A 26,301-nucleotide genomic window follows, 5' to 3' on the forward strand; every position below is an offset into this window, starting at 1 on the left:
GGAACACTTTGATCAACTTTTGCCAAATTAGAACAGAGATGAAAAGCAAAACTGGTCAGGACTAAGGAATTGAAATCCTCCTGTATGGCCACAGGGTGTCCTCCTTGCTCTATGCTTTGGCCTCAGATGACCAGCCTCTGCAGGGGAAAAAGGTCGTTATTAAAAAAAGCTCAGCTAATGGATCAGAGGTCTGTAGTTTGTTCAGCCCAACCTGCTCACATTCATTATGATACAATACACACTGAGGTTACTCTTCCTGGTTTCCTTATACTAATTATTTTGCCTTGACAGGTGCTGGCGTTGCAGTCATATTTTTGAACTCGTTAGACTATCACCCTCTTTTCAAGATATGGAACTGGATTAAGAGCGTGTCACAGGGACAACAAGTTCAGTAATGCTTTGCATGTTTTTTCTGTCACTGACATTAAGAACCAGGGATGTTTAGGGAAATCACCCAGTTCACATCTCTGCTCATACAGGATGCTCTTGCGCATTTAATAATACTTAGTCCAGTTTACTTTTCAAATTGATTCTTCTGCTGCTCTGAGGGAATTATTCTGATGGCTAACATGGCTCACATTGAGACCTGAGTTTTCTTCTTTCATAACTGTATTGCCTTACTTCCAGTTACAGCCCCTTCCTCCACCCTAAAAATTCTTGTGCCTTGTTGGGCATTGTCAAACCTTAAACACCTATAATCCGTCTCTTTCAGATCTGCACAAACTGCATTGTTTTTGGAATATGTGGGAAGGGTGGGGTGTGGAGGGGCTGAAAATGCGGGTGACAGTGGCAATCCCTCCACTGTCCATTTACCTGAGGTACTCGTAGAGTCCATACATGGGCAAGAAGTCAATGTCGGACAGAAACATGTATGGTGTGCTGATATGCTTCATGGCCACATTCCTTAGCAGATTCACAGGGTAGAACTGTCCCTCCTTGTACACGATATGGTAGCCAACATTGTGGCGGCTCATAAGTACTTCGGAGCCCTGGGCGTAGCGCAGAAATTGCTGGGCTTCTGCGTCAGAAAGATATAGTGCCAGGCTGATTGGACCTTCCCAGTGTTTGCAGATGGCTTCAAGCATCTGGAGCCTGAAAGAGGAATGGAGAGAATAAGAAAAGACTGTTTCCATGCCTGGGACTTTTTGCCTGGGTTCATCTGATCAAATGCAGATATCTATCTCTAAGTGAGACAGACGAGGGGTCACTTTATATGCTGTGGAAAGCAATAAGTATTTCTACAGCACAATTCACCTCATCTAAGTTGATGTCTCCTTCTGGACAGATGGACTGCACCCTAGATATGCCAGCTTCTCTCCACTGAATACAAGGGAGCCTAAAACGGCCCTAGCTCAGATAGACACATCCACAACTCAGATACCTGTAGCTAGGTGAAATCAACACCATCCTTTCTGCCTAAAGCATTGATGCTGCAGGAAAACACACATGGATGATGGGACTTCATCCGATGGGAGCTCTGAGCAGTTGCACGGATCTGTCCATGTGGATCTACTTACAGGATAGGGGTCTTGTAACCTTAAACAGTGTCTAGTGCCCAGTTCACACATCAGGTCAAGCGGTTCTCACACACTAACTTACTACAGTGCTCTTCAACAAGCTTGTGGAGGAGAACGGTGTAGAGACCAGTAGATCGTTTTACCTCCTTTTTAGGAAAACCTTCCTCAAATTTTTTCAAGGCAGTTAGTCAGATCTTAAAAGCTGTTAAAAGTGATAGGTCAATGGAATACTGACTTATATGAACATCTGCCTTGACTAGAAGAAAACTCACTGTCAGGGAAAGGGGAAAAGGATGGCACATGGATAGAAATAGGATTTACTATGTATAGGGAGTAAGGAAAGAAGGAGGGAGAGACATGGCATTGCTGTGGAATATCGAAAGAACAATTCAGACAAAACCATCATTTAGCGTAATAATTTGCATATGTTTTAGCAGTATCTCAAATTTCATTAAATCAGGTTGTATTGATGTATATTTTTTAAAACTTCTAGCAGTTACAATACTATTGATGAAAATGACAACAAAATATCTCACACACAAACATAAATTAAACCCAACTTGGTCAAAATCGTTTAAGCACTTTGTGTAATTTATAGATTAGAGATTAAGATATGCTGCCCAAAAATACAGCATGGACTGATTATAAAGCCTCTTGAGTTAATACAAAGGCAAATGAATTTATCCAGCCTAGCCAGACATTCTATTAAAAATTAAGAAGAGTAGACTACGCAACATGATTATCTTCTCTCCCTTCCAAATCCACATTACTAGATTTTTCCTATTAATATTTATGCAGAACATAAGAAAAGTTTTCTGCATCATTGTAATCAGAGAAAATAATTTCTCCCTCCTACTATCTCCCTAAGCTTTGCAGCAGAAAGGAATGATATACCAGCAAACACACATTCTGATTTAACATTAATAGCTTTTTCCTGCATTTCTGAATGATCATGATGACATCCAAGATGATATAATCATTTTTTCTTAGGTATGAGATATTACCTTTCCACGACTACACCTGGTACATTATTTTCTTTTTATCTATTATTGAAACAAAGGTTATTATCAGCCTGAAACATACAGCCGAATTAGAAACACAAATCGATAAAAAAGATCTAACAAGTATGTGAAGGCTTTAGGCTTTTGATTTTACAAATAATAAATAGAGAAAAATACTTTCTTTTTTTTTTTTTTTCCCTTTTTCCAACATAGTGGAAACCTATTAATCAGGAGACTCCAATTCATCAGCACTCAGATTTAGGGCAGCCTTTTAAAAATGGAATACTTGCCTAGCACAAAATGCAGCAAAATGCCTTTCAAGGACTGCAAGCAGTGGACAAACAGCATACATAACTTATTTAAACGGCACATCTGATAATGCCTGCAAAGCTTTTCATGGTAGTTTAGTGGGAACTGGGTTTTGCTGGTATAAATTTCCAGCTGGACAGCTTAGTGCCCTTTAGAATATGCCATTTTGCTGCGTCGTTCTCATTGACAGGCTCCACTTCCATGAGTTTGATACAGGAACTGCTGGGTGATGCTCCATAATCTACTCTCTGTAGGTTGTCACAATAGTCTCCTTTGACCATAAAACTTAGAATTATGAGTTTCTAAGCGCAACATGACCAAGTTATTTTGGTTTTGTTAGCGGTCTTGAGGAATGCATTCTCTCTAGAGAAAATAAATATACTTTTGTACTGCATAATAATGAGGTCATCATTTAGTTGGTAAATTTTTTTGAAGGTCTGTTTCAGTCAAGAGAATTTTGCTGGAATTCAATAGTTTTGTGAGACTATTGGTTTTCACTTTTCTTCTTAAGAATACTCAACCAATTTACAACTCATTCTCACCCAGACTTCAATCGGTGTAATGCTTATCCCGCCTTTCCTTGTCAACATCCTTGATCTCACATTTTTGTAACTCCCACTCTGATTTCTGAACCCCAGGTACATACCATGCCTTTAAAAAGGCTGCCTAGCCAAAACATGCATGAAAACCGCAGTGATGCAACCAAACCATTATCGAAGAAAATGTCACATCAGTATAAAAGGTGGCAATTAACCCATAATGAACAACACTGAACAAAGTGTGTCTCAAAGCTTCTTGCTAAAGACATTAATGTTAGCTCCTAAACTGCATCCCTCTCTTCCATTCCCCAAGCCTATAGCACAGGCAAACATAAGCCTGTCACGATAGCCACGTCAGTCTTGTCTCCAATAGGACTATAATTAGAGACACTGGGAGTTGCTTTTTTGCCTTTCCTCATCTTGGCTGATCATTTGAAAGAACGATGCAGAAATGTAGCGTATAGCACAGTGCTTATGTACATGTCATCTTACATCTGAGACACTATTCTTAAATGCCTACAGCTATGCTGGAGGAGTTTAATAAAAGTGGCTTAAAGAAGATACAGAAAAAATAAGGCAGTAACTGAAAGACATGAAAGAAAACAAAGCAGCTAAACAGTTCTTTGGTATGATATTATTTATTGATTTCAGCTGAAAGAAAGTATTTCCAACTCAAATCAATAATTTATAGCAACACACCAATGAAGTAGGGAAGATTTTTCCTGCACAGTATCAGGAGGGCTGTTCTTCCTGAATAAAAACGTGTGGTTCTGTCTATCAATAAAAACATGTGGCCCAGTGAGGATCCAGAAAGGGAAACAGATGCTCAGACTCTGCATCAGTGCCAGTGGATCAGCACTGAGCCCCAGCTCGTTCTTTTGAATTAAATTCTGGGGGGAAAATATACCATGTGCACACACCAGCTTTACTAATTTACTGTGGCACTCGCTCAGGGTCTGGCTTAATTTATTTCTTCAGTTTTTTACTCAAAGGTGTGTGAACACTTAAGAAATGTTTCCTCAATTAAAAATCAATAGAATAGACGCTGATGTGCATAGCAAATCATAGCACAATGTGGAGGAAGCAGTGTTGAGGCACGGGCGAAACAAAATAGCCCTCATTTGTTCACATTTTTTTTTTAAAACAGGCTGTAAATGTTTTGTTAATCTGAATTCCTCTGACCTCCTGGAATACTGCTGACCTTCCCCTGGCGTAGCAGTGGTGCTATTCGTGGGTCATGTTGTATTCTGTATGTGCTCTGCTAAATGAAATATCAGTTTCTGGCTAATATTCAAGGAGTTCTGACCTGTTTTGTAACCCACTCTGATAGCAGTAACTACAAACTTTGGACTAGATTCCAACTGAGAAGCAGGAGGAAAAAGGCGATTGGCAATTCAACATTTCAAAGCTGGCTGATCTGTACTGCTCTTTCAGAGCTTCTGAAAAGTGGTAACTAACTGCAATGGTGGGAATCAGAAAGGTGCAGGTGGAACTTGTCACGAAATGGGTTTTTTTTTCCCAAATGAAATACCAGTTAAATTCCACTTCACGTAAGAACTGAAAGTTGAAAAGAGTTAAACTAGAAATGTTATTCTGAAAATCAACATTTGTATTAAAATGCAATGACTTCTCTCAAAAGGAGGGATTTTTATTTCACACTAGCATATTAAAAACAAACGTTTTATTTTCCACTTCCAAATTTGAAACTGAAATTTTTAGTTTTGATTTTAACTATAAGAAAAATCACTAATTGAAATTTTCTGCAAGGAAAATGCCAATGAAAGCAAAACTAACATTGTCTAATGAGGAGATACTGTGTAAAAACTTGGTCAGCTACAACTGCTTGCCTAAGTCTATTGCAAACATCTCCTGTTTTTTTTCAGTTTCCACAAAACTCTATGAACTAACAATGCCTGACCATCCTGACCAGTAACAACCCCTGCAGTTCCACTATTCAGCTTCTCATGAACTCTACCCACACTCGTGCGTGCACTGCAGAGCTGAAGTCTGGCTGCATGTGTGTTATCTACATGGGCTACTCCTAATTCAAGAAAGGTCTTAACAGTGTGACATCCAGGTTTCTAGGAAAGCGAGTTTTTTCTCTCCCCAAAGCATTACATAGTTGGATTTCTCTGTAAGAAAATATTCATTGTCTCACGCTTCCAGATGAACAAGAAATTTCCCCTACCTGTCCATTGAAAGCTGAGCCACCAGTGTTACATCGGTATTGTCTGAAGCAGGCTCATATTCGTAATGTAGAAAATACAAATGAGTGCGATGGACAGTGAAACGTTCTCGACGAAATTCATAGCATAAATCATCCTCGTCCAGCTCAGATAGCTGTTTCTGGAGCTGAAAAGAAAGAGCGGACATAAAGATAAGTTCTTTATAATTATTTAAGTAAATCAGAGAGAATAAGGTGGTTGGAAACTTGCAGCATGATGCAATGGGGAGTGGAAGTGGAACATACAGAGTAGCAAGATTTTCCCCAAGCCTCACTCCTGCAAGTCACTAGACAATAGATTAGAAGAAAGCACTCAGAAGTAAATTGATAAGGCAGACAAGACCATTGTATTATTGCCTATATATTGTATATATTATCTGTATTACATGCTTTCAACATTTATCTGAAAGAATTTCCAACTCAAATCAATAATTTATAGCAACACACCAACGAAGTAGGTGAACAATCACAAGTTTAAGAATTGCCGAGTTTCAAAGTTAACGCTCCAACATGATGCATAATGTCATTCCTTATTAGCAGCAGTGTTTCAAACCACTCGTAGACATACAGCTCCAGTAGACAGGACTCAGCAACAGATTAAGCCTGTACCGCTGGGCTGAGCAATTCCCGTTCTGCTGCTTCTATTGGAGAATAGGAACTGCTGCTCCCAGCACGGACAGACAGCTGGAAAAGTAACATCTTTAACTGATCATTACTCTGTCTTTTGAGACTTATGTATCTGAACCAGTCCAATTTTGCAATGAAAATAGTCTTTCAGCTGCAGAGGTGCCAAAACTAAGCCTACACTTTTAAGGGGTTTTGTGCTTCTGGATGCCTCGTTTGAGAAATCCAAAGGATGGCAGATTAGCAGAGAATAGGTATTTTTTTGGCTCCCTTGGAAACCAAGCCCTGTCACAGTCAAAATGGGCATCTCAAAGCAATCCAATCCCGAGACACTTAGACACTTAGCTTTAAGAGAATAAAAGTTTAGCTCTGGGGAAAGGAGGAAGAGAAAAACTGACGAAATATCTATGCAGCTGATCAATTCTGTCCCTGAACTATATTATTCTAAAGCCAAACATCTGGCTAGATTATTTAAAATGCATTCCTTTAAAAGGAAAAATCAGTTATACGTGATGTAAAACGTACTACAAAATGTAATGAATATGAGATTGTATATTGTCTTAACATGTCAAATAGAATTCCATTTGTGTTGCTCTAAAATATAGGTTATTAATAAAGGTATTATTTTTATATTTTGTTTCTTAAAAGCATCCTATAAGAAGAATACAATTCCATATTTATCAGTAAATAAGAAAAATATTCACTTTATAGGAATTTTACAAGTTTTGATAAAAATCACAGTGGACAGTTTCATGCAACAGATTATTGAATTATAGACATTCACTTAGATTTAAAAATATCTTATTTTTGTCCTGTTCAGAATGATTTAAAGTAATAGTTTATAACACCATGTCTAAGAAAAAAAAAGAAAGGAAAATGTAGGTGTTTCTTGCTCTAACACTGTGTTAAGAAGAAGAGCTGTTGTTCTTGGAACTATAAGCGTAATGGTTGCCATCAACAGAAATGCTCACAGCTGAATGTTTTCCTGTGAAGGCTGATGGAATAATTCCTGATATTTTCCCGTACATCACTCTATAATCTTCTTTTGAATAATGGAAATACCTCCCTTGATTTCAATGAGTTTTGGATGAGGCTCTCATTCTTCTGTGCTATTGTTCTGCACAGATCTTAAAACATCCCTCAAGAGAGACTGCTTTTAGCAAGATGAGAGTCCGAATCTTGACAAATCTTTACTCAGGCAAAACTTCTACTGAAATAAAAATCTCTTTTGGTGGAATAGAAATCAGGAGTCCTTTTACATAGTCTCAGAGTTTCATTCATTCTGCTTTACAAATCATTATTCAGCTGAGCCTGTACATTATTTTCCAAATCACATTCAAATAATATTTGAATTAAACCCAGTATTTACAACAATGACTAGAAAGAATATTGTATCTTTCTCTTTCTTCCTTGAAAAGAGACATTAGTATGTCCTTAACAGAATTATCAAGCAGATGACTAAAATTTAAATGGTTAAAACAATAGCAAAGCACATTTCAGGGATACCTTACTATCCTGCTGTATATACAATTGACCAGGCCAGAAGTTTATAATTGCACAGTGGCCGTTAACCAAGCAGTCACCAAATGATTATCGGATTACATTTGAGTTGCAAGCTAAAAGGATATAAATACTTAATTATGAGTTACAGAATAATGTTTTGGGCTAAATTATGGCTTTGCGTACTATGGAGTCCTGGGTAAGGGAAGAGGAGAAGATACAGCTTCTTGGAGGCCCCAGTATTTTGATGGTGAAACTCACTGACTCACAAAGTTGGTGACGGAGGTGAAGGAGAGCAGCAAAAAGCAGAAGATTCCTTCTGCTCCAGGGAAAGGGCAACCTTGCTCTTTCCACTGCATTTCTTAGGGTCAGGATTTTGTCTCTGTCCTGTCAGACTTTTTCTGAGCCTGAAGCTGTGCTGAAAGTCCAAGAGGTTCTCCCTGGAACTTCCCCAGTTCATGCTCAGTACTGTATGTGGTGTTGGGACCCAAGAGAAGAGATGAGAGGGCTGTGTCCATACCCCTTGGAGACAGCAGTCCCCGGAAGGACCACGGGTGTGCTGTGCTCTGACTGCCCCCCAGCCTCTGCCCCCAGCACCCTCCCCTCCAGCGCAGGCAGGCTGCCAGGGGGAAGCCCAAGCACAGGCTGTCCGAGAGCCCTGCCTAATATGTGGGCATCACTTGACAGGACCAGACACGCAGCTTCATCAGCACTTTGCAGGAATACTTCTGCAATCCTTGGCTGCTCATACTGTGAGCCTGAACAACTAGGGCAGCCTTAGGAGCCATGCTCTGTAGGCCAGGCAAGTACAGCTTAATTAAAGTGTTCTCCTTCAGATAGGCCAACCAGCACAGGACAGGCTGCGATTTGGCCTGTAGTATTGTCAGTGCCTATGTGGCAAGCAGTCTGCGTTAAGGATGGGCCCATCCTTATGAGGCAACAGGCACTGGAAAGCAATAGCATACAATTATCCATGTGAAAACCTCTCTTCTACTGGAAGCAATGCTGGACACACTAGGCACTCCGGATTTGGGCCAGCAAAACCCATAAGCTCACAAGCTATCTCAGTCAAGATAGTGTTATGACGTGGACAAATTATCAGGAACAACAGCTGGGTGATACACAGCTTTATGCAGTTTAAGAGCCCTTTTCCCTCTCTCACCTTCTTTGTTCCCCCATTCATATATACCTTCAGATACCCATGCCCCAGTATCACATATGCATATAAAGGCTTCTTCTTTACTATGAGGAGCCACGCAAGCTATAAATGCATATTGCATACAGTCATAAGTCATTTTTACACACGTATGTAAAATGAAGGTTAAAGATGCACAACATTCAAAAGATAGGGAATTGACTAAGACAGACACATACATATCCTTAAATTTATCTCTTTCTGAGTTACCTCATATTATTTTCCAGTTACATGATCACATAACATTTCTCCAATCCAGTTACCTACAGCACGCATATTGCATGGAACCATTATTTACAAAGAACTTATAGCTTCGTTTAAGGTTTCATCCCACGTTATGTCTTCTTGAAAAGATGAGTTTATAATAGCAATGCTGACATGTCTATGCAAACAGATGCTTCCTTAAATACAGTGCCCCATCAAAATGAGGACCTTAATATCAGCTGGATTTGATAAAAAGATGGCATCCCCACTATGGATCCCTCCATTATACTTACAACAATACACCTGACATAGCACAGACTTCTCAACCTTAGAGTGACAGCATGTATTCTCGTAAGTGAGTACCTGCTTAGCATAAGATTCACTGTTTCTACAAGATTTTCAATGCTAAGGCTACTTGCCACTGAGCATGTGGGAAATGTCACCTCTAGCAAACACTCTCACAGCTGAAAAATGTATTCTTTTCAGACCGTGTCTGGTAATGTTCTCTTAGGAAATACTGTACTGGGAAACAACAAGTACTTTCATTAGCATCATGATGTTACTTGTTTCAGAAATAAAAATGGCAGCCATGGCATGCATAACGCCAAAACAAAGAGAAAAATACATAAAAAATATATGCTAAATTACTTCTCTGGGCAACCAGCTGTGGCTGTGACTTCATCTTAGGAAAAGCAATCTTTGAAGCTAGGCTGTCCTGAGAGGCACAGGCAGGCCGGAAGATATTCAACTCTACCATAAATCGTCATGATTTACCAGGTCTACTTGTCTGACTAATACATTTGTATGAGATGAGGTGGCGTTTTCTATCCATGTGATATATGGCAGATCCATATGATACATGGCACACAACATGTACCTTTCACCGGAGGACTGCTTAGTCTGCTCATAAATATCCCTTTCTAAGGCTGTTCCTAGTGTAAGCAAATTTGTGATTGGCTTTGTGTTTTTTTAACTGCTGTGTCACAAAAACAATTTACTTCCCACCAAAATCTACAGGATTTCGTCTCAGATGAGATCAATCCAAAATCCAGGATCAGAAGTATTTTCTTAGGGATTAGCAATATTAAAAAAAACCCACCAACAATGTTTTGTGTCTAGAGGCTATTTAGATCTTGGGGAAGGGGATGAAAACCCTAACGTAGGCGTTTGTGTCTCATCAAGTGTTTAAGGTGAACTGAGATGACACTAGGCTTAAATCACTCACTCGCTCAGCATCATGCTAACACAACAGGTACTGAGCAGCTTAGGTGAAAACATTTAACTTTCAGATCATCTTTCCTCCTCCCAAGTGTGCACAGTTAAGATTCACAGCACACAATCAACTCAGCTTAGCCGCTGAGATGAAAACGAACACTAGCCCAGGATGAAACCATAATCTGGTTAGAAACTGAAGCAGTTTCATTTCCTCCTGTGTGGCTGTCCCAGTTCCCACCAGTAGGCAATTTGGATTGCAACATTTAGCACTTTCAAAGTCTGTGAATTAACTGTTGCCTTTAGCAGGGCATAAACAAAGCAGATGATGATGTAGGAAGGAAAAAGCATTCACTCAGTCTTGTTTGGGATGACCTACATAAAGTACTTCTGGCTTCTCCAATGACTAGTAATAAAAGCCAGAGTAATCCCATGTCAATTAAACCTTTATTCCTCCCACACCATAACATTTTGTACATTTGCTATGGGTCAAATTAAGCCTTCTGTGAAACAAAGCTGTGCTAAGGACAAAGAGGATAGTGCCTGAGCAAGCCTACCTAGCGAGAGGAATTTTGCTGCAGCATGTAAAAAGTAGCTAATACTCTTGCTAAGTGAAAGTAACGGCTTATCTTGACCACAAATAACACAATTAAGAACCCAATTTTTAGGCATGCATAACATCTTAGACAGTTCTGTATATATGAAGTACAACTCCCGTGATCTCAGCTGCAGATGTCAGGTCTTGGTAGTCCTCTGCACCTCCTTTCCCCAGGTCCCTGCCAAACCTTCTTGGCTGAGCTGTTCCCAGACCACCCTTGCAGCACAGTGCATTGACAGGTTGGTCTCCTTGGTCCTTTACCCAGATTGCTCCTAGCCCTGTTCCTTCTTGTGTGGCAAGTTCCGTGGTCTAAGTCAGTCCCAGCCCTCTTTCTAGCCTCATGGTGCCTGTTCAAATAGTCTGCCAACTCCTTATACCTACAGGCACCCATCGGTCCCTTCCTCTTCCTGCTCCAAACATACTCCATGCATACTCCTAAGAAAGAGTGTCCAGAGATCTGAGCCTCCTTAAAGTCAAAGAAAATACTGCTGACAACGTGTAAACCATGATTTTTCAGCATTATAACTTCCCTAAGTTTTCACCAGGTGGGCAAAAGACATGTTCCTGGCCCAACAGTCAGCTCCTTCTCTGAGGTTTGGAGTATTTCCATGAAGAGGTCATCAGAACTTGTGGTGTGGGCAACCCCCCCAAGCTTTTCCCCATGTTTCACTTTAAAATATGAGAGAAAATCAAAAAAGAGGCACATCAGCACTACAAAAAAAAATCCCAGTTCACATGATCCCCCATCTAGCAATATTATAAGCAGCTGAAAGTGGTATAATGGCAACTTGCAGGCAACTAACAGGATGAGCTACCAGCTCAGCATTTAATAACAATAACAGTTATAATAATAGAAACAACACAGCTGGGGAAGTCAGGATTTCACCTTAAAACTGCCATATACCATCTGTTATTAGTAGAGAAAGACTGTGTCATGACAAAATAGTAACTTTAAATCCCAGTGCTACAAATGATGCAGTAATCTGAAATTCTGCAGGAGCAAAGGGTACTCACAGCACTAGTCTGACTGAAAGTTCAGTGGCCTGACACTGACTCGGAAGCTTCCTTTGCATTGCTAAATTTGTTAGTAGAGTTTATACCATATCGTACATTACTAGACTCTCCTGCTCTTCTGGTGGATATTACAAGATGGCATGCACAACCATTTGCTAGTATTAGGAATCACTGGTTTTGCACAAAAAAGTAAATAAGTAAAAACACATTTAGTAAGTAGGTATACACCTAAGCAAGTGTTTTCATGGAGAAATAGATTTTTCTTACGCAGTTTCTTTGTATTGTTGATTTAAAAACCTGAAAACAAAAATCTGCAGATAATTTTTTCCTGTGTTTTCTGAAAGTCTCCTCTAATGGGAAGCTACTGTTCTTTTCTTAAACTGAGTGAAATCAGTGATAAACTTCCCACTGATCTTGTTCTGGGCTTTGGATGAGGACACAGGCTTCGCCAACAGGGGACATCCCATTCAACCTTCAGATTTAATGCTTTGGCAGAAGTAGCTGGTGAGAAGCTGTCTGCAGGAAAGAAGTTTTATGAGAATGCTGAAAGGTTGAGTGTGTGCCTGTGTGCTAAAATCAGGCTTAGAAAATCTATCTCATAGCGTAACTGTAGAGATCGACTGGTACACAGAAGATCCTGTTGAAATATTTCAGGCTTTACAGTAGATCCCTTAGAATGAAACGCTGGACGTAAGCATTAAAAGCCAATAGGAAACGTTCAAATTTGAGATTATTGTGAGCTTCACCTTTGCGGGTTTCCCTAAAGTCTTCTGCATGGCATCAAAATAAGAAAGAAGGTGTGAGAAAGGGGGAATAGCATGGAGTAAGTAGGATGGAGCGACTTAGGATGTGCTCCAAAGGCCACTTGTGTGAATGACTCTGTTTACAGGAGGATTTCGTTCATACTTTGAATTTTGCATCCAGAATCTGCAAAAAAATGCAAAGGGGCGACTGTAACACCAACTCACAGAGAAGAGTCTGCTCTGTGTAATCCCATTTTAGTACATATTGAATGAAGGGGGTTTACAGTACTGCTCCATGGCAAGGAGCATGTGGCAGACCCCTGCCCACAGCCCATCCCTGCAACACACAGGGTCTTTCAGCTTGAATATTTCAAGAAAAGGACCAAAAAAGTATGTACACATAGACATACATATAAGCATTTTTACATAAACAGAAAAATTACCCCAGTCTGTATTTCTTTGCCTCCAGTATTTCAGTTTCAGAGCCCTGTCTGTTCTGTTCGTTCCCATTTGTAACGTTTTGGAACCTAGTAACAGTGCTGTTTGGTGCAGCTGAAGATCAACTACTGACTAGATCAGGGCTACGCAGTATAAGATCCAAAGACTCCCATTAGACCCCTAAAATTCAGCCTGTGGTATTATACTTCCTTAGCGAATATTAAAGAAGGAAAAGTACTAATCCTTGCACCTGCATATAGACATATATATTTAAGCATACATGCATGCACACACATACACAGAGGAAGAGTGAGAGATATCAATATAAGGTCTGATGGCCTTTTAAACTAATGCCCCTTTACATCTCTCTGGCACTGTACAGAGTCCTTAGAAAGGGAAGATACACAATTTACGTTCATTTTAAGGCCATCTCAGTACTGATGAGAAGTCTAAAGGTCCCTCAGGGTAACAGAACCAGCCCAATGGTACCCACTGCCGTACTTCCTTTTCACCGTTTACAGATAGTTGCATTACAAATGAGATTCCTCAATTACAGGTTGCATTCTAAATAAAACATCATTACAAATATTAAACTGTAGTCAAGCAATGGCTGGCATATTGGAACAAGACCTTACGGGTAGATTCTGATACAGGCAGACTGTGAGTGACAGACTCATGCTAAGCCACTGCTTCTTCCACAACAGGGCTCAGCGCATTCAGTGCTTAAGTAATTCTCTCTGCTTATAAAACCAGCAGAGCTATTCTAACATTTTGTCTGCTGGTCCACAGTGCAGAGAAGCACAGGCAGCTGAAGAAGCACCTCTTACGCCTATACAATACCTAGCATTAACAAAGCCCAATCGTGTTTTGGGGCTGCTCATCTCAATTCAGAGAAGAAAGGAAAAATAATAGCTATTAAGACAATCAAACGGCAATTCCTACGTTATACATACTCGACTTTGCAGAAATTATAGCCTTTTATGTAACATATGTGCTTAGGAATCCTAATGGAAATGTATGGCCGCATCTTGTCAGACGAAAGGTCCAGCTAGCCTCCTGTCTCCAGCTGTGAGGCGGCTGCCTAGAGAAGAGTGTAAAAGCCAGGCGAGCATACAGCAATGCTTTCTCAGAATGCTCATCTAGCCCTGAACTTGTGGTTCAAGGACTTTCTGCACCAAAGCTTAACAGCTCCTGATTGATTTTCTTTCCATGAAGAGTCACTTTTTGAGCATATGTATATTTTTAGCAACATTACCTCCTGCTCAAAGCTGCATTACATTGTGGTTGAAATGTCTATCTTTGTTTTGAACCTGTTACTTGCTATTTCCACTTCATGTCCCTTAGTTCTTGTACTGGGAGGAATGACAAACAGCGGCTCCCTGCTCACCTTACAAGATGCTCTGCTTCTGAGGATTATCCTGCAATAGATCATGGGAATGTATGGTGTTTTAATAAGACACCTGTGACATTGTATGTACTACAGCAGACAGAGAGGGAGAGAAAGAGTGGTTTTCGTGATAATCCTGTTCTTAGGGTCTCATAACTTTAAGGCTGAAATTTGCTGTTTGTATTCTACAATAAAAAGGATATAGTCAAGTTTAGAGTGGAGCTTACATCAAGGGTAACTAATAAAAAACAATGTCTTCTCCTAAGTGACTACTTTTAAGCTATCCGAAGTTAGATTTTCTTCTATATCTGATTGTTCTGATAGAAGGCTGTTAACTTTTTGGTGTCTCTTCGCAAATTAGGACTTATGTATTTTTGTATGTCTAGATCATTCTTTTCCAGTATCTCTTTTTTTAAATGTATTTATAAATGGAAGAATGAGTTACATTTCTTTTTCAGACACAAGGCATACCATATACCATATTGCGTTCTACTTGTCTTGAATAAGAAACAGGCTTGAACAGTTAGTCATTTCCAGTGTCTGTCAACTAGAAACAAGTTCAGTAAAATGAGCCATTTTAAACTTTCAGGCCTGCCATTTTTGTCAGCAAGAACTTGCATTCACTGTGCGCTGCTCCCCAGCAACTTGTCGTCTGCAATAAATCTGTTTATTAAGGATTTATAGAGCTCTGGAAAATACAGCAACAAGTCTGTGACTGCATTCATGCTCTTCGAACCCACACACCATATTGTGAATTCCGAATGATTTTAACCTGCATTCTTAATGCGTGACTAAGGTGTGTTTTCTTCTGTTACCTTTTTTTTTTAATGTTTCACTCCCCTTTTCTCTTCCAATCCTATACTCCCTGTACTGTATCTTGATGTCTCTGACTGTCAGACTCTTTTATCACGATGTCTTTTATCACATTCAGTTCACTTGATAGTCTAAAAGTCTCTCACTCTTGAAGAGGATTTTCTTTCTCCATGTGCTTTTGCTCTCACTGTGCATTCACTTTCTCTCTCTCTCCTGCTTCAGTCTCTCCCAGTTAATGCTTATCTCCAGTTTCTCATTGTTCCCCACTCCTTTTAGAAGGCAGTGAAATTGTCAAATAAATACCTGGGAAGCCATGCCTTGGGCTAAAATACATCTATCCAATTTCTGAGTGCTATAGTTAAAAAATTGGGAATGGCATCTCCTGTGGTCATTTTATCTGCAGACTAAATGGAAACACTACAAGCCTCAATGATGCTATTGATTGCCAATTACCTCTTAACTGCTAATGTGTACATGATACTGGCTTTGCTTTATTGATTTGTATAGAGAGAATGTTGTGTATTTTAGATTTTTTTTTTCTTGAAGATAACATAAAATGTTACAGGTTCCTTTTATTTCCTTTCAGATGACGTAACCAAAATTGATAGTTGGTCCAGAAATCTCCAGAGACCATATTATACACAAGGAGTTCATATACATCTGTGTATAAACTTTTCAGTTACAGTTTTTTACACTGGAACTATATGTACTAAGGTACACACACACACACATAAGAACAGCTGTATGCAAACATCCTTGATTTCAGGCATTTTCAAAGGATTTGCTTCGTCTGAAAGGTTCTGATTGCAAATTGTATGCAGATACACATAAATGTTGCTGTGTTTGCGTAGGGGCAGTGCAGAAAAAAACCTGCACAGTCTCACAGCCCATGTGTACCTTGAAGTATTAACTCATTCAATAGTTTGCAACATGGCAAAAACTCATAGACTTAAATCTGGCACTCTTGTACATTAGTTATCTAGTAGCCAAAATTGACATCGCTGTATGCTGAACAAACACACAGCCCAAAACAAGCCCTTCCCCTAGAAAGTTTTAGGTCTAAGGGTGAGATTTGCAAATATGCCTAATAGAATTAAGAGCCTCATTTTCAGTTTGTGATCTCACCCTTATTGAGGATTTTTAAAAGGCAAGGCAGCCCAAAAAAAGCCACAAAAACCAGGGGAAAGGCAGGATTAATACGACAGTTTTACAGGCAAGGAACTGAGGCACAGAGAGATTAAATGATTTGCACAGCGTCGTTCTTGGAATCTGAGCACTGACCTCAATTCTCCTGGGTCCCTCTGCACCGCGCTGCCCGCACCACCAACTATCCAAGTCTTCATGTAGCCTGTGCCTTGTACGAAACACCCTTTAATCTTCAGCCCTAGATACCCCACTTACATTTTCACTGTTAACATCTGCCTCGCTGGGGCAGCCAAAGAGTTCCCGTCTCAGCAAATTCCCATCATATTCCAGGAATGTCAGGTAGAGGTTGCGGAAAAACTCCACGTGCTTGTTTTTCACTCGCAGCTTCTTTGGTGAGTTCCAGTGAATCACCTCAGAAGGAAAAAAAAGAGAAAACACATCCTGCTGTTAGAATACAGATTTGCTTCATTTCCTGGTTTTATGTGTGTTCAGTTTGCTGCCCTCTTAAAAACAAACAAAAAAAACCCCACAACCCTAAAACTACGCAGACTTCCTTCTGTCAGGAAGGCTTCGCCATGTCTTTCACAAGTAACTGCATACTCGGCAGGTGATGCGCTTTGAAACTCCTCCATAGGATAACCTGCACATTTGAGTTGGCGTGCTGCTCTAGTTTGTGATGCAGCACCTCATAAATGCTGCCACAACTCTAATCCCAGACCTGATACGTTATGGACTCTGCCGAAGAAAGTGGCAGGACAAGGGAAACAGGGATGTAGGTATTAAACATTAATCTCAGATTTCCACATGACTGTTTCAGTTAATGAAATTGATTTACTGTTTCAGGCCAGACAGACTCTTCACTGCTTAGGTATTGAGAAGAAAAAGCTTAAAATTAATTCCTATACCCATTTACACCCTTCAAAAAGGACTGAATTTAATGTGACTTCCTTTTTGCCATCTCTTCTTTCAAACAAGACTGATGTCAGTTAAGTTACATGACACAGTGATGCAGTACAATGCTTCAACCTTTGAATTCCAATTTCTAGCAGGTATTTAGCCTCTGCTGATGGGAGATGACTCTCACACTGGCCTAGATTTAACTCTAATGCTGACATAAAGGGCCTGTTTCTCATTTACATCAAGGTAACGTTGCACTGCTGCCAGTGTGAACAAGAATGGGGCCCTAAGACAAAACTAAGAGGGAGCCAAAAGTGGCTTGCAGGAATGATTTCATTTTATAGAGACTATATTTTAGGCATAAGAAAAAAAAAAACACCACCAAATGCTTTGTATTCAGTTTTATTCCTGTGGCTTCTAAAGAGATTAAAAAAAAAGTCTCCCTTGGGAATATTTCCAAGCTAGGAGTTCTGGAGGTTCTCTGAATCCATTAAGTTAATTGCGTTGAAGGCACCGTGTCACTCACACACAGTCACAGAGCTACAACGCCAGCTGCCGAGCCGGTTGCAGGGTAAGCTTTGCTCTCAGCATTGCATTTGTGGGAGGGAACGCACGGAGTTGAAGCGCAGCACGTACAACAGAAGCAGCCCAGAGCAGATGAACGTAGTTCCCTTGGTGTCAGCAACACAACTCTGCAGGAACAGGGAGCCCTCTGAAATCACGCTAACTGATGCTGAATGAGTGGACTGGAAGGGGAAAGAGCAGGACGTAGCCTGAATTCTTCCTGTACTAACTTCAGCAAACAACATAGTCTCTCCACTGAGTATTTATACTGCCATAAAAGCTATGGCAGTCTCTTCTACATACCCAAACACCAATGAAAATATCTCCTGATAGGGAAAGCTTTATCCCTCCCTGGGATTTCACTGCTGAGGCTACTAGGATGTCAGAAAACCATACATGAGGTTACAGAAGAGCAACTGTAGGGAAAAAAGATTATTTCAGAAATTGGCAAATCACTTTTTCCAGTTATAGGAACACTTTAAATCAAGAACATGTTGCATCTACACACTATATAAATCCAGGAAGTTATTTGGACAAAAATAATTGGTGTAGACAGTTTTCCCAGGTAATGCTACATTCTTTGTTGGTTTTACATTTGTCCATGTGTTTGGAAGCGTAGCTTAACCGTGCCATAACATGTTGCTGCAATGTGTGCTGAAAATACCGAACACCACAGAAGCAAAAGGAGCTTTAGGTAGGTAAGGACATAAACTTAAGATGACAGATTTCCTCCATTGAAAAATAGATCTTCAAAATCTCCTTTCTTTGAGAAGAACTTGACATATTTCATCCATTGCATTTAACTGCAGCTAAAGGCATTAAATGAATGCAAAAAAATCTCAACGATTGAATCCTACCTTAGGGAAACAGGCACACGTAACAGAAGCATAGGGCTGAAGGAACCTAAAGGGCTGCTTAAGGGTTTTACAGGGTACTACTACGTATTTTTACTAGCAGGTACAGAATGGAAACTGTCTGCTGGTAACTTGCACTTACTTAAGACTGGATCAAAGAGAACTGAGAAGCTGGCAAATGGGTCAAAAAAATACTTGCTAAGAAAAATCTTCTGTGTGTTCTCCCTACTACTCCTACACTTCATGTGAGCTTCCTTTTGGATGCCTTCACGAGCACCCTATCCCCCTGCTGAGCACTCTGACCCTGGGGACCATGAGCACAGAAATGGCTAACGATGACAAACGTAGTAAGTGTTATGGGACAGGCTCCCCGGTGCTGCAGGAATTTCCCACCAGCATACGCTGTGTCACATCACAGCCAAGTACTGCTGTTGATGCTTCTACCCGGTCGTGTGGGGGATGATGTCAAAGCCAGGCCGCTGCAGCTGTCAGCGTAGGGGCTCTTTGCTGCCCATGCTTCAAAATCTGGTGTGTGTGTAAAAGCTGGTAAGTGTCAAGGGCCTAGCTGGTGGTTCAGATCTGATCAGAGTTGAAACGTGTCAGGATGCTGCATGTGAACAGATGTCAGGGGAGCCCGGAGTGAACTGAAGAAAGCTGAATGGAGCTGATGACTGTCCAGAAAAGCTGACTTTTTAATCAAGAAAGACAGCACACGCCAATGCAGCTAAAGAACATCAAGGAACTATGCAACCATCTGGATGACCTGAGGTAGGAAAAGTACAAAACAGGTCTAGCAAAAAAGCAGGCTGCTTTTCAAATGTACCATGATTGGATAAATATTATGTGATATATGAAAGCACAAAAAAGAACATGTTTCAAAAAGGAGCAAGACTCTTAACCATTGACATACAACACTACATCCGAAGACCATATTCTTTTTTTGCTGTCAGCCCCCAAATTCACCTTCAGTTCTGACTGTAGCTGCCTGATTTGGTCTATTGCACCATCAGTCACAGCAGAAGTTGTAGAGGCCAAGGCATCCTTGCATAGGCTGTCACAGGCTTCAGTGAGGTACACGATGAAGACAATGGGCTGCACAGGTAAAGCTATGGCCGTTACGTTAGAAACTTTATTGTGGGCAACAGTGAATTGATTGGAGAAAAAAATAATGAGTTGGAAAGAGACTACAGGGAAATCCGAAGAAAAAAATATGTCGAACTCAGAATCCACTTTATTTGCAGACTGAGCAAGTGTTATCTCAACATTAAAAAGAGAAAGCAAATCTAGAAAGTAAAAACCTCATTACCACAACATCCCCTTTCCAAGACTGAGTAACACCATAATTCTGTGTTTATTTCTTCTTCTATTTTCCCTCCTAGTTTCTAAGCTATTTCAAAGCTCTGTTGGCATACGGAGGAAACTGCAGCTGGAGCATATAAAAATTCCAGTGCCGTTATCTGCGTGGACACCTGAGCAGCAGTGATAGCCTTCAGGCTGTCCCACAGACCCTTCCCACTCTTGATCAAGGCCTCCTGAGAACTTAGAAAAATACGCTCCTTAATCGTCGTTTAGCAATTTAAGAAGTGAAAGATCAGAACTTAAAATTTCACATCTATTTAACACTTGGTTAGTTGTCATTAAGCAACTTGGCACTATCTACATTTCTGTTAATACCTTCCTAGTTAATCAGCAACCGTTACCACTCACTGATTACGCTCAGCCAGCCTCCTGGAATACTTCCATACACTTGTGACCTAGTGAAACAGGTTAAATGCGCCAATAGTTCCCATTTATTCACCAGGTTCTGACCCAAAGCACTCAAATGATGACATGGTTGGAGCCTCACAGACTGGTGATACGGAAGATGGAAGGTAACAGAGGATGTTATATGCTGGTGGTGTGTAGGAAAGGGCTCTAAGGTCAGTAATCTGCATGGAAATACACCAAAACCCAAAACCCCAGCAAACCTTCTTAGGTTTCCAGCTGCATTGTTCTCTCGGGGGAGGTGAAATATTTCGTATCTGATGTTCAATCCACTGAATGATTAGTTTATTTCTATAGGTGCCTTTATTCATTTTTTTGCTGAAGCATCTTCTCTCTCCAGAAGAAGTAATTGGCCAAATGCTTCCTTAGCCATAATCCCTTCAATTTTCTACCTAAAGACATATCTTGATGATTTGCCACTCTGCTTTAGTCCTTACGAAATCAGACAATACAGTGTATCCTGTATACCTACATACCTGCTTTCCGGGCTGAAGGGGTAAAAAGAATAAATTAAGCCCAGATTTAAGACTAAAGAGGTTTAATTCTGCAAAGCATTGAACAGATATTCTTAATTAAGCCCATGAGCACTTCACAATTTAGATAAATAAGTAAAAGTGGTGTTTTGTAAATGGGGAGCTTTTCTGCTTAAAAACTAGACTCCTTGTTTAGGCAATCAGACAGTTCTCACTGAAATCAACAGGAGTTAAATGTTCAGCAAATCCGCATAGTAAAGCCATCTATATATGCCACTTTAATGCTATCTCAATAGGCATTTTTTCAGGCACTGGTTATTGAAAAGTTTAAATATGCCCCAAGTCACACTGCAAACACACACCACATATGTAACTTATGCCTCGATTAAAGATGTCTGGAAACTTTATTTTTAAACTATGTTTCATCAGAAATGACTGGTTTAATAAAAGAACCAATTTCCTCAGAAAGGATCAACTACTTCACAAAAATGTCATCAGGGAGGTTTCAGAGTGGTATTTCTGAACTACTTAAGTGGAAGACGCTCACTTTGGAGTCGCCAGCAACCCAGAGGTCCAGGCACTGCTTTTGGATGTGGGATTCAAATGTTTGCCCTGCCTGATCTGATGCCCATAGTCCCAGGGGTTACTTTACCCGCCAGCTTACTGTCTGTGCTGTCAGGCAGTAAGCTGAGAGACTGTCCCTGTCTTCTATTTTTCACCAAGGTTCTCAGTTTTTCCTCAAAAGGATTTGCAGCTCTTTCTTCAACTCTTGTTTAACAAGAGGCCTCCTGACTAAAAAAACACTCCTAAAACCGCATCTGTAATACCACAGTGCTCCCTTTTTGGCAGAGTGGAAGCACCTTACTGACTGCTATGTTCATTCAAGGGAGGGGTCTATGTTTAACTCTCTTGAGCCTTTGCTCCTCTCAATGTAGCTCTTCCCTGGTTGGCATTAAAAGGTGCAAGGCAGCAGAATGCCAGAGCTGCTGCAGATCAGTGCTGAGGTGCTTGGACAGCATGGAGTGGCTCAGGGACTGGAATAGAAAGAGGTGCAATAGGTCACGTTCCAGGCAGATCTGAAATGATGTATTTGGGTTACGGACAAGAAGCTGTTTAAACTTCTGTAAGCAATCTCACAAAGACGTTCTAGTGTGGAGGACATTCCCAAGGAGGACACAGTGAATCATATAACACAGTTTCAGAACGGGAAATTTATGAGGTTAATTATTTATTTACCTGCTAATTTAGTATCAGCTGTGTTCAAAACCAGTTTGAAAAGCCACCAACAGGATTGAAAGCATTTTCCTATTTTGGGGTAGGGGAGAAATTCTAATAATTTGATTCATTCCCATTAAGGAGTCCAGCATCAGATTTTTATAATTGTGAATTACCAGATTCGCTGTGTGTAAATAGGATCTGTATCCTTGACAACCAGACTTCTCTTCATGACTGACTCATTCAGTGAGGTCACGATTCATTGTCAGAGGCATCACAATTCATTACCTTCTTTCATAGGATTTTCTTGCCATTTGGTTTGTGCCAAATCATAGTAATTGAGATTTCCTTACAGACAGGAACAAACTATTAACCAAAAAGAAAAGCAAACACAGGGTCCAACCCAGCAAAAGTAACGCATAAATGAACCTCGGTTCCAAGCAGATCCCCCCAGGCTTCAAAGCTCAGCAAGGCACGGTCCTACAGCACACATTCTTGTCCACGGACATCGCAGGCTACTGGGGACCACGTGAGATAAGCAAGATGGACAGTGGATGCCTGCACAGAATGACTATTAGCACTTCCACATCTTTTGGCCAGTCTTCAATAACAACTCCCAAATGGATCTCCAAGGTGTAACAAATGCCACGCAAAAATAAACACCTCTGGCCTTTAGAGACTGCAGTTGGCTCACTTGGCAAAAAGAATTAAAGGGCATCTGCTTCCTCTTAGTCCACTCTTGTTTTCTATTAAAATTGTTCATTGCAAGACATTCTTGACTGATGCAAAGCATCCTTAAAGCAGGTGCCCTCAGGGTGGGAAAAGGAGGATTTCTGTAAGTGTAATTGTTTGCATAAGTTTTGGTTCCATATGCCATGCACAGCAGAACAAAGCCCACAGACTTCAGTCTAGCTGTGTACAGAGTGGTCTCTAGCACTATATAGTATGACACAGGAGGTTAAGTAAGCATTTCAATAAATAAAAATAATAAAGTAGTCCTATTTTGATGTCGCTTTCAAGGGATACGAAATTAGTGGTTACTAACAATGCAGAACTTGGGTTATAATATTTCTGTTCTTCTTATGCCTTTTCTGAAAGATCCTCATATGCAAGTCCTTCCAAATTTGTATATGCTGCTCAGCTGCAGCAAGAAAGTAGAGTTCAGCAGTAGTCAAACATCTGACCTTCTCTAACATAAGACAGTACAAAAAAAAAAAATCCAATAAAATGGATAGAGATGCAACTTAATGAAGAGAAAAACGTGATTAGAATCCTCTTCAGGCAATATGAAACATTCAAGTGCTCCACAGGCCTGCAAAAAGTATGCCAGTCATTCTATGTTTGCATGAATGTGAACAAAGCAGTGAAGAAGTGTGTGTATATATACATATATACATACACACTCACACCTGAACAGCAGTCAGACCTGGGGTGTAAGTTTATTTGACACAATGTTGTGTGTAAGAGATGACAAATCTTCAAGTCCCATGACTTTGAGGCCAGATGGAATTAAATCAGTGCCTTTTCACCCTGACATGAGGAATGTAGTCTGATTTGACTAAGGAATACTTGACTGGGCCAGCTTTACCCTGCATTTCCTTCTTTCCTACACTATCCTTCTTAATCCTCCAGTACAAACTTCACAATCTATCTTTCTCTCCCTCTTACCCTGGAGGTTTCTCTTACTTCGTTTCTTATTCCAGTCTTACCATGAAATACGGGATGTGCCAAATATGTTGTGTCATACCATTTATATTAAATGCCATGGAACTGACTAACTTTGGTGATTTTAAGAGTGTATTTTCTAACTTGGGCAAATGACATTTGTTGCTTTTTTGAGAGGACCACATATCAAACCATCCAGTTCCTTTTCAGAATTAGAATTTTGCTAATTTTCATAATGCAAATTCACAACTTTAATTGGTTTGTGCTTTTTTTAAAAAATTGTATGAAGAATTTTAAACAGTGCTGCCTGAGGGCCCGTTCTTTAACTGCTGAATATGGGAAGAGCTTTATTGAAACCAGGGGGCTTATGTGCACTAGATAAGACTCTGGCTTCTCTTTCAAAGCAAAGAATTTCAGCCCTGAGTCAGTATTTAGGGGATAATTTTAGCAGTGTGAATAAGTCCAGTTCAGCTGAAGAAATTGCTTATGTGTCTGCACCCCTTGTTGAGTTAAATACCTCAGACCAGAAAGCCAGTGGAGGATATTATGCATCTTAGACTTCATTGCCTATGCTGTAATGGAGGTGACAGTGTGATACAATATACAGTAATGAACAACCAAGCCTACGCTATCGTTGTAAACATAAATCTGTTAATCGACAATGAAAAAAGGATTCAATTTATTTTAAAGATACGTCTATTAAATGCTTACTTGTAGGTGTTACATATAAGCTAGATGTCCCACACCTGACGGGGATTAGTCAATACAGTCATTGCAGCCTAAAGAGTGATTTGCCTGATTAGTCGTCAGACTAATCTCTCAGGTGAGCTTAACCAGTGTCCAAAACCACTCACGGGGAGCACTTCAGTTGCCTAAATACAGGTGTGTAGCAACACTCAAAGCACCTTAGGGTTACCCTGTCTGCCCAGCAGCTGCCTTGCCGAAAGGGTATCGTCTCCTGTAGGTCTGTGTTGTATCTGCCAGTCCCATATGGATATCTAAGAGTATCTAGGGTGACTCAAACTGTGTTTAGGCAATTGAACCAATCCCTAGATCCTCAGATGCCCTTCAGTATCTTTTTCTCATGTAAATGTATGTGTCTTAACCTTGTGCTGAATCCAATATGGCTGTCTCAGCGGATTATATGAATTAATGTCAGCCTCTAATTCACAGAAAAATACTGTGCGAACTCCCAGGTAGGAGGTGTATTTTTCTAAAATTAATCTTTTGGAAAACATTCTCCCTGCTACTACATCTCTTCTTTTGTTTCAGGCCTTGCAATTGCTGTCATACATGATTCTCAACATAAGCACAGAACTAAAATCTCTACTAGCACTTTGTTATAAGGCATAAAGCCATGATGCTTTTAAATTCCTGTGTTGATCCTGCCCTACAAACATCTATCATAAAACATTTAGCGATCAGTGTACCAACCAGTATACTGATCTAATTTTCAAAGCTGTCTTCTATGGACCACACCTGTATAGTCGGTTGTGAATACTTTATGAAATTCAAGCAATACTGGCCAGCTTTGACACATCAGTTAACCCACGTAGTAGATCTGTCTCTTGGGAAGTGCCGCTTTTGAAATCAGTGGGTTGAGGATGATTGATTTTCAATATTCATCCAGTACCTGGTGTTCATATTGAACACCCCTGCCTGTTATTCTACAAATTGTTACAAGGGAAAATCTGGTTAGATTTAGGAAACTTATTGCACGATGAGGGTGGTCAAACTCTGGAACAGGCGACCAGGGAGGTTGCAGAATCTCAGTCTTTGAAGACTTGATACTCAACTGCACAAGGCGATGAGCAACCTGATCTAAGTTGGTCCTGCTTTGAGTGGGGTTTGGATGGTCTCCAGAGGTACTTTGCAACCTCTTCCATGGTTCTGGTTTTTTTCTTTTTTGTTTTTCTTAAACCTCATTTACTAAAGCATTCTCAAAACATAAATTATGTATATAAACCTTAACCAAATTTTAAAATGAATAGCCCAAAACTACCTAATATTTACTGTGTTCTGATGCCACTAGTCTGCTCTGATGGCACCTACTGACAGCCAGTTTTATTCTACACCTGGTAGCAGCTCAATCAGCTTCAATTCTGAACTCTCTGCATGCTGCACTTGAGTCTGGCCTTTCAAAATGACCACAGCACAATTGATGTTAATTTACCGGTATCTGTTCAAATCCATCCCGCTTTTATGTTCTACTTGATAATAGTGAAAAATGTGCTATTAAACTGATACTATAGGTTCGTTTTATTAAATTAATAGGTTTCTACTCAGCCTTTTTTTCCAGGGTAAATCCTGGAAAAATGAGCTGCAGTGTGGCTGGGTTAAGTGTATGCAAAGGCTAAATATGAAGTGTGAAAGGTCTTTAGATTTTGGCTAATGTATTTCTAGCT

The 26,301-nt window shown here is 40.2% G+C and overlaps 1 protein-coding gene across 9 annotated transcripts in view; it reads right to left on the minus strand.

The window, feature by feature from the left end:
• LARGE1 (LARGE xylosyl- and glucuronyltransferase 1) overlaps nt 1–26,301 on the minus strand; it is a 290,753-nt gene that overhangs the window by 25,759 nt on the left and 238,693 nt on the right. For all 9 annotated transcript variants that reach the window (XM_054192882.1, XM_054192875.1, XM_054192866.1 and 6 more), the window contains 3 exons: nt 16,720–16,875; nt 5,555–5,718; nt 814–1,092 (listed from right to left, as the gene is read on the minus strand). In XM_054192882.1, the coding sequence (XP_054048857.1) occupies nt 814–1,092; nt 5,555–5,718; nt 16,720–16,875 (599 nt within the window). The remainder of the gene's footprint in view (nt 1–813; nt 1,093–5,554; nt 5,719–16,719; nt 16,876–26,301) is intronic.

Source organism: Rissa tridactyla, chromosome 1 (assembly GCF_028500815.1).
Source record: "Rissa tridactyla isolate bRisTri1 chromosome 1, bRisTri1.patW.cur.20221130, whole genome shotgun sequence".
NCBI lineage: Eukaryota > Metazoa > Chordata > Aves > Charadriiformes > Laridae > Rissa > Rissa tridactyla.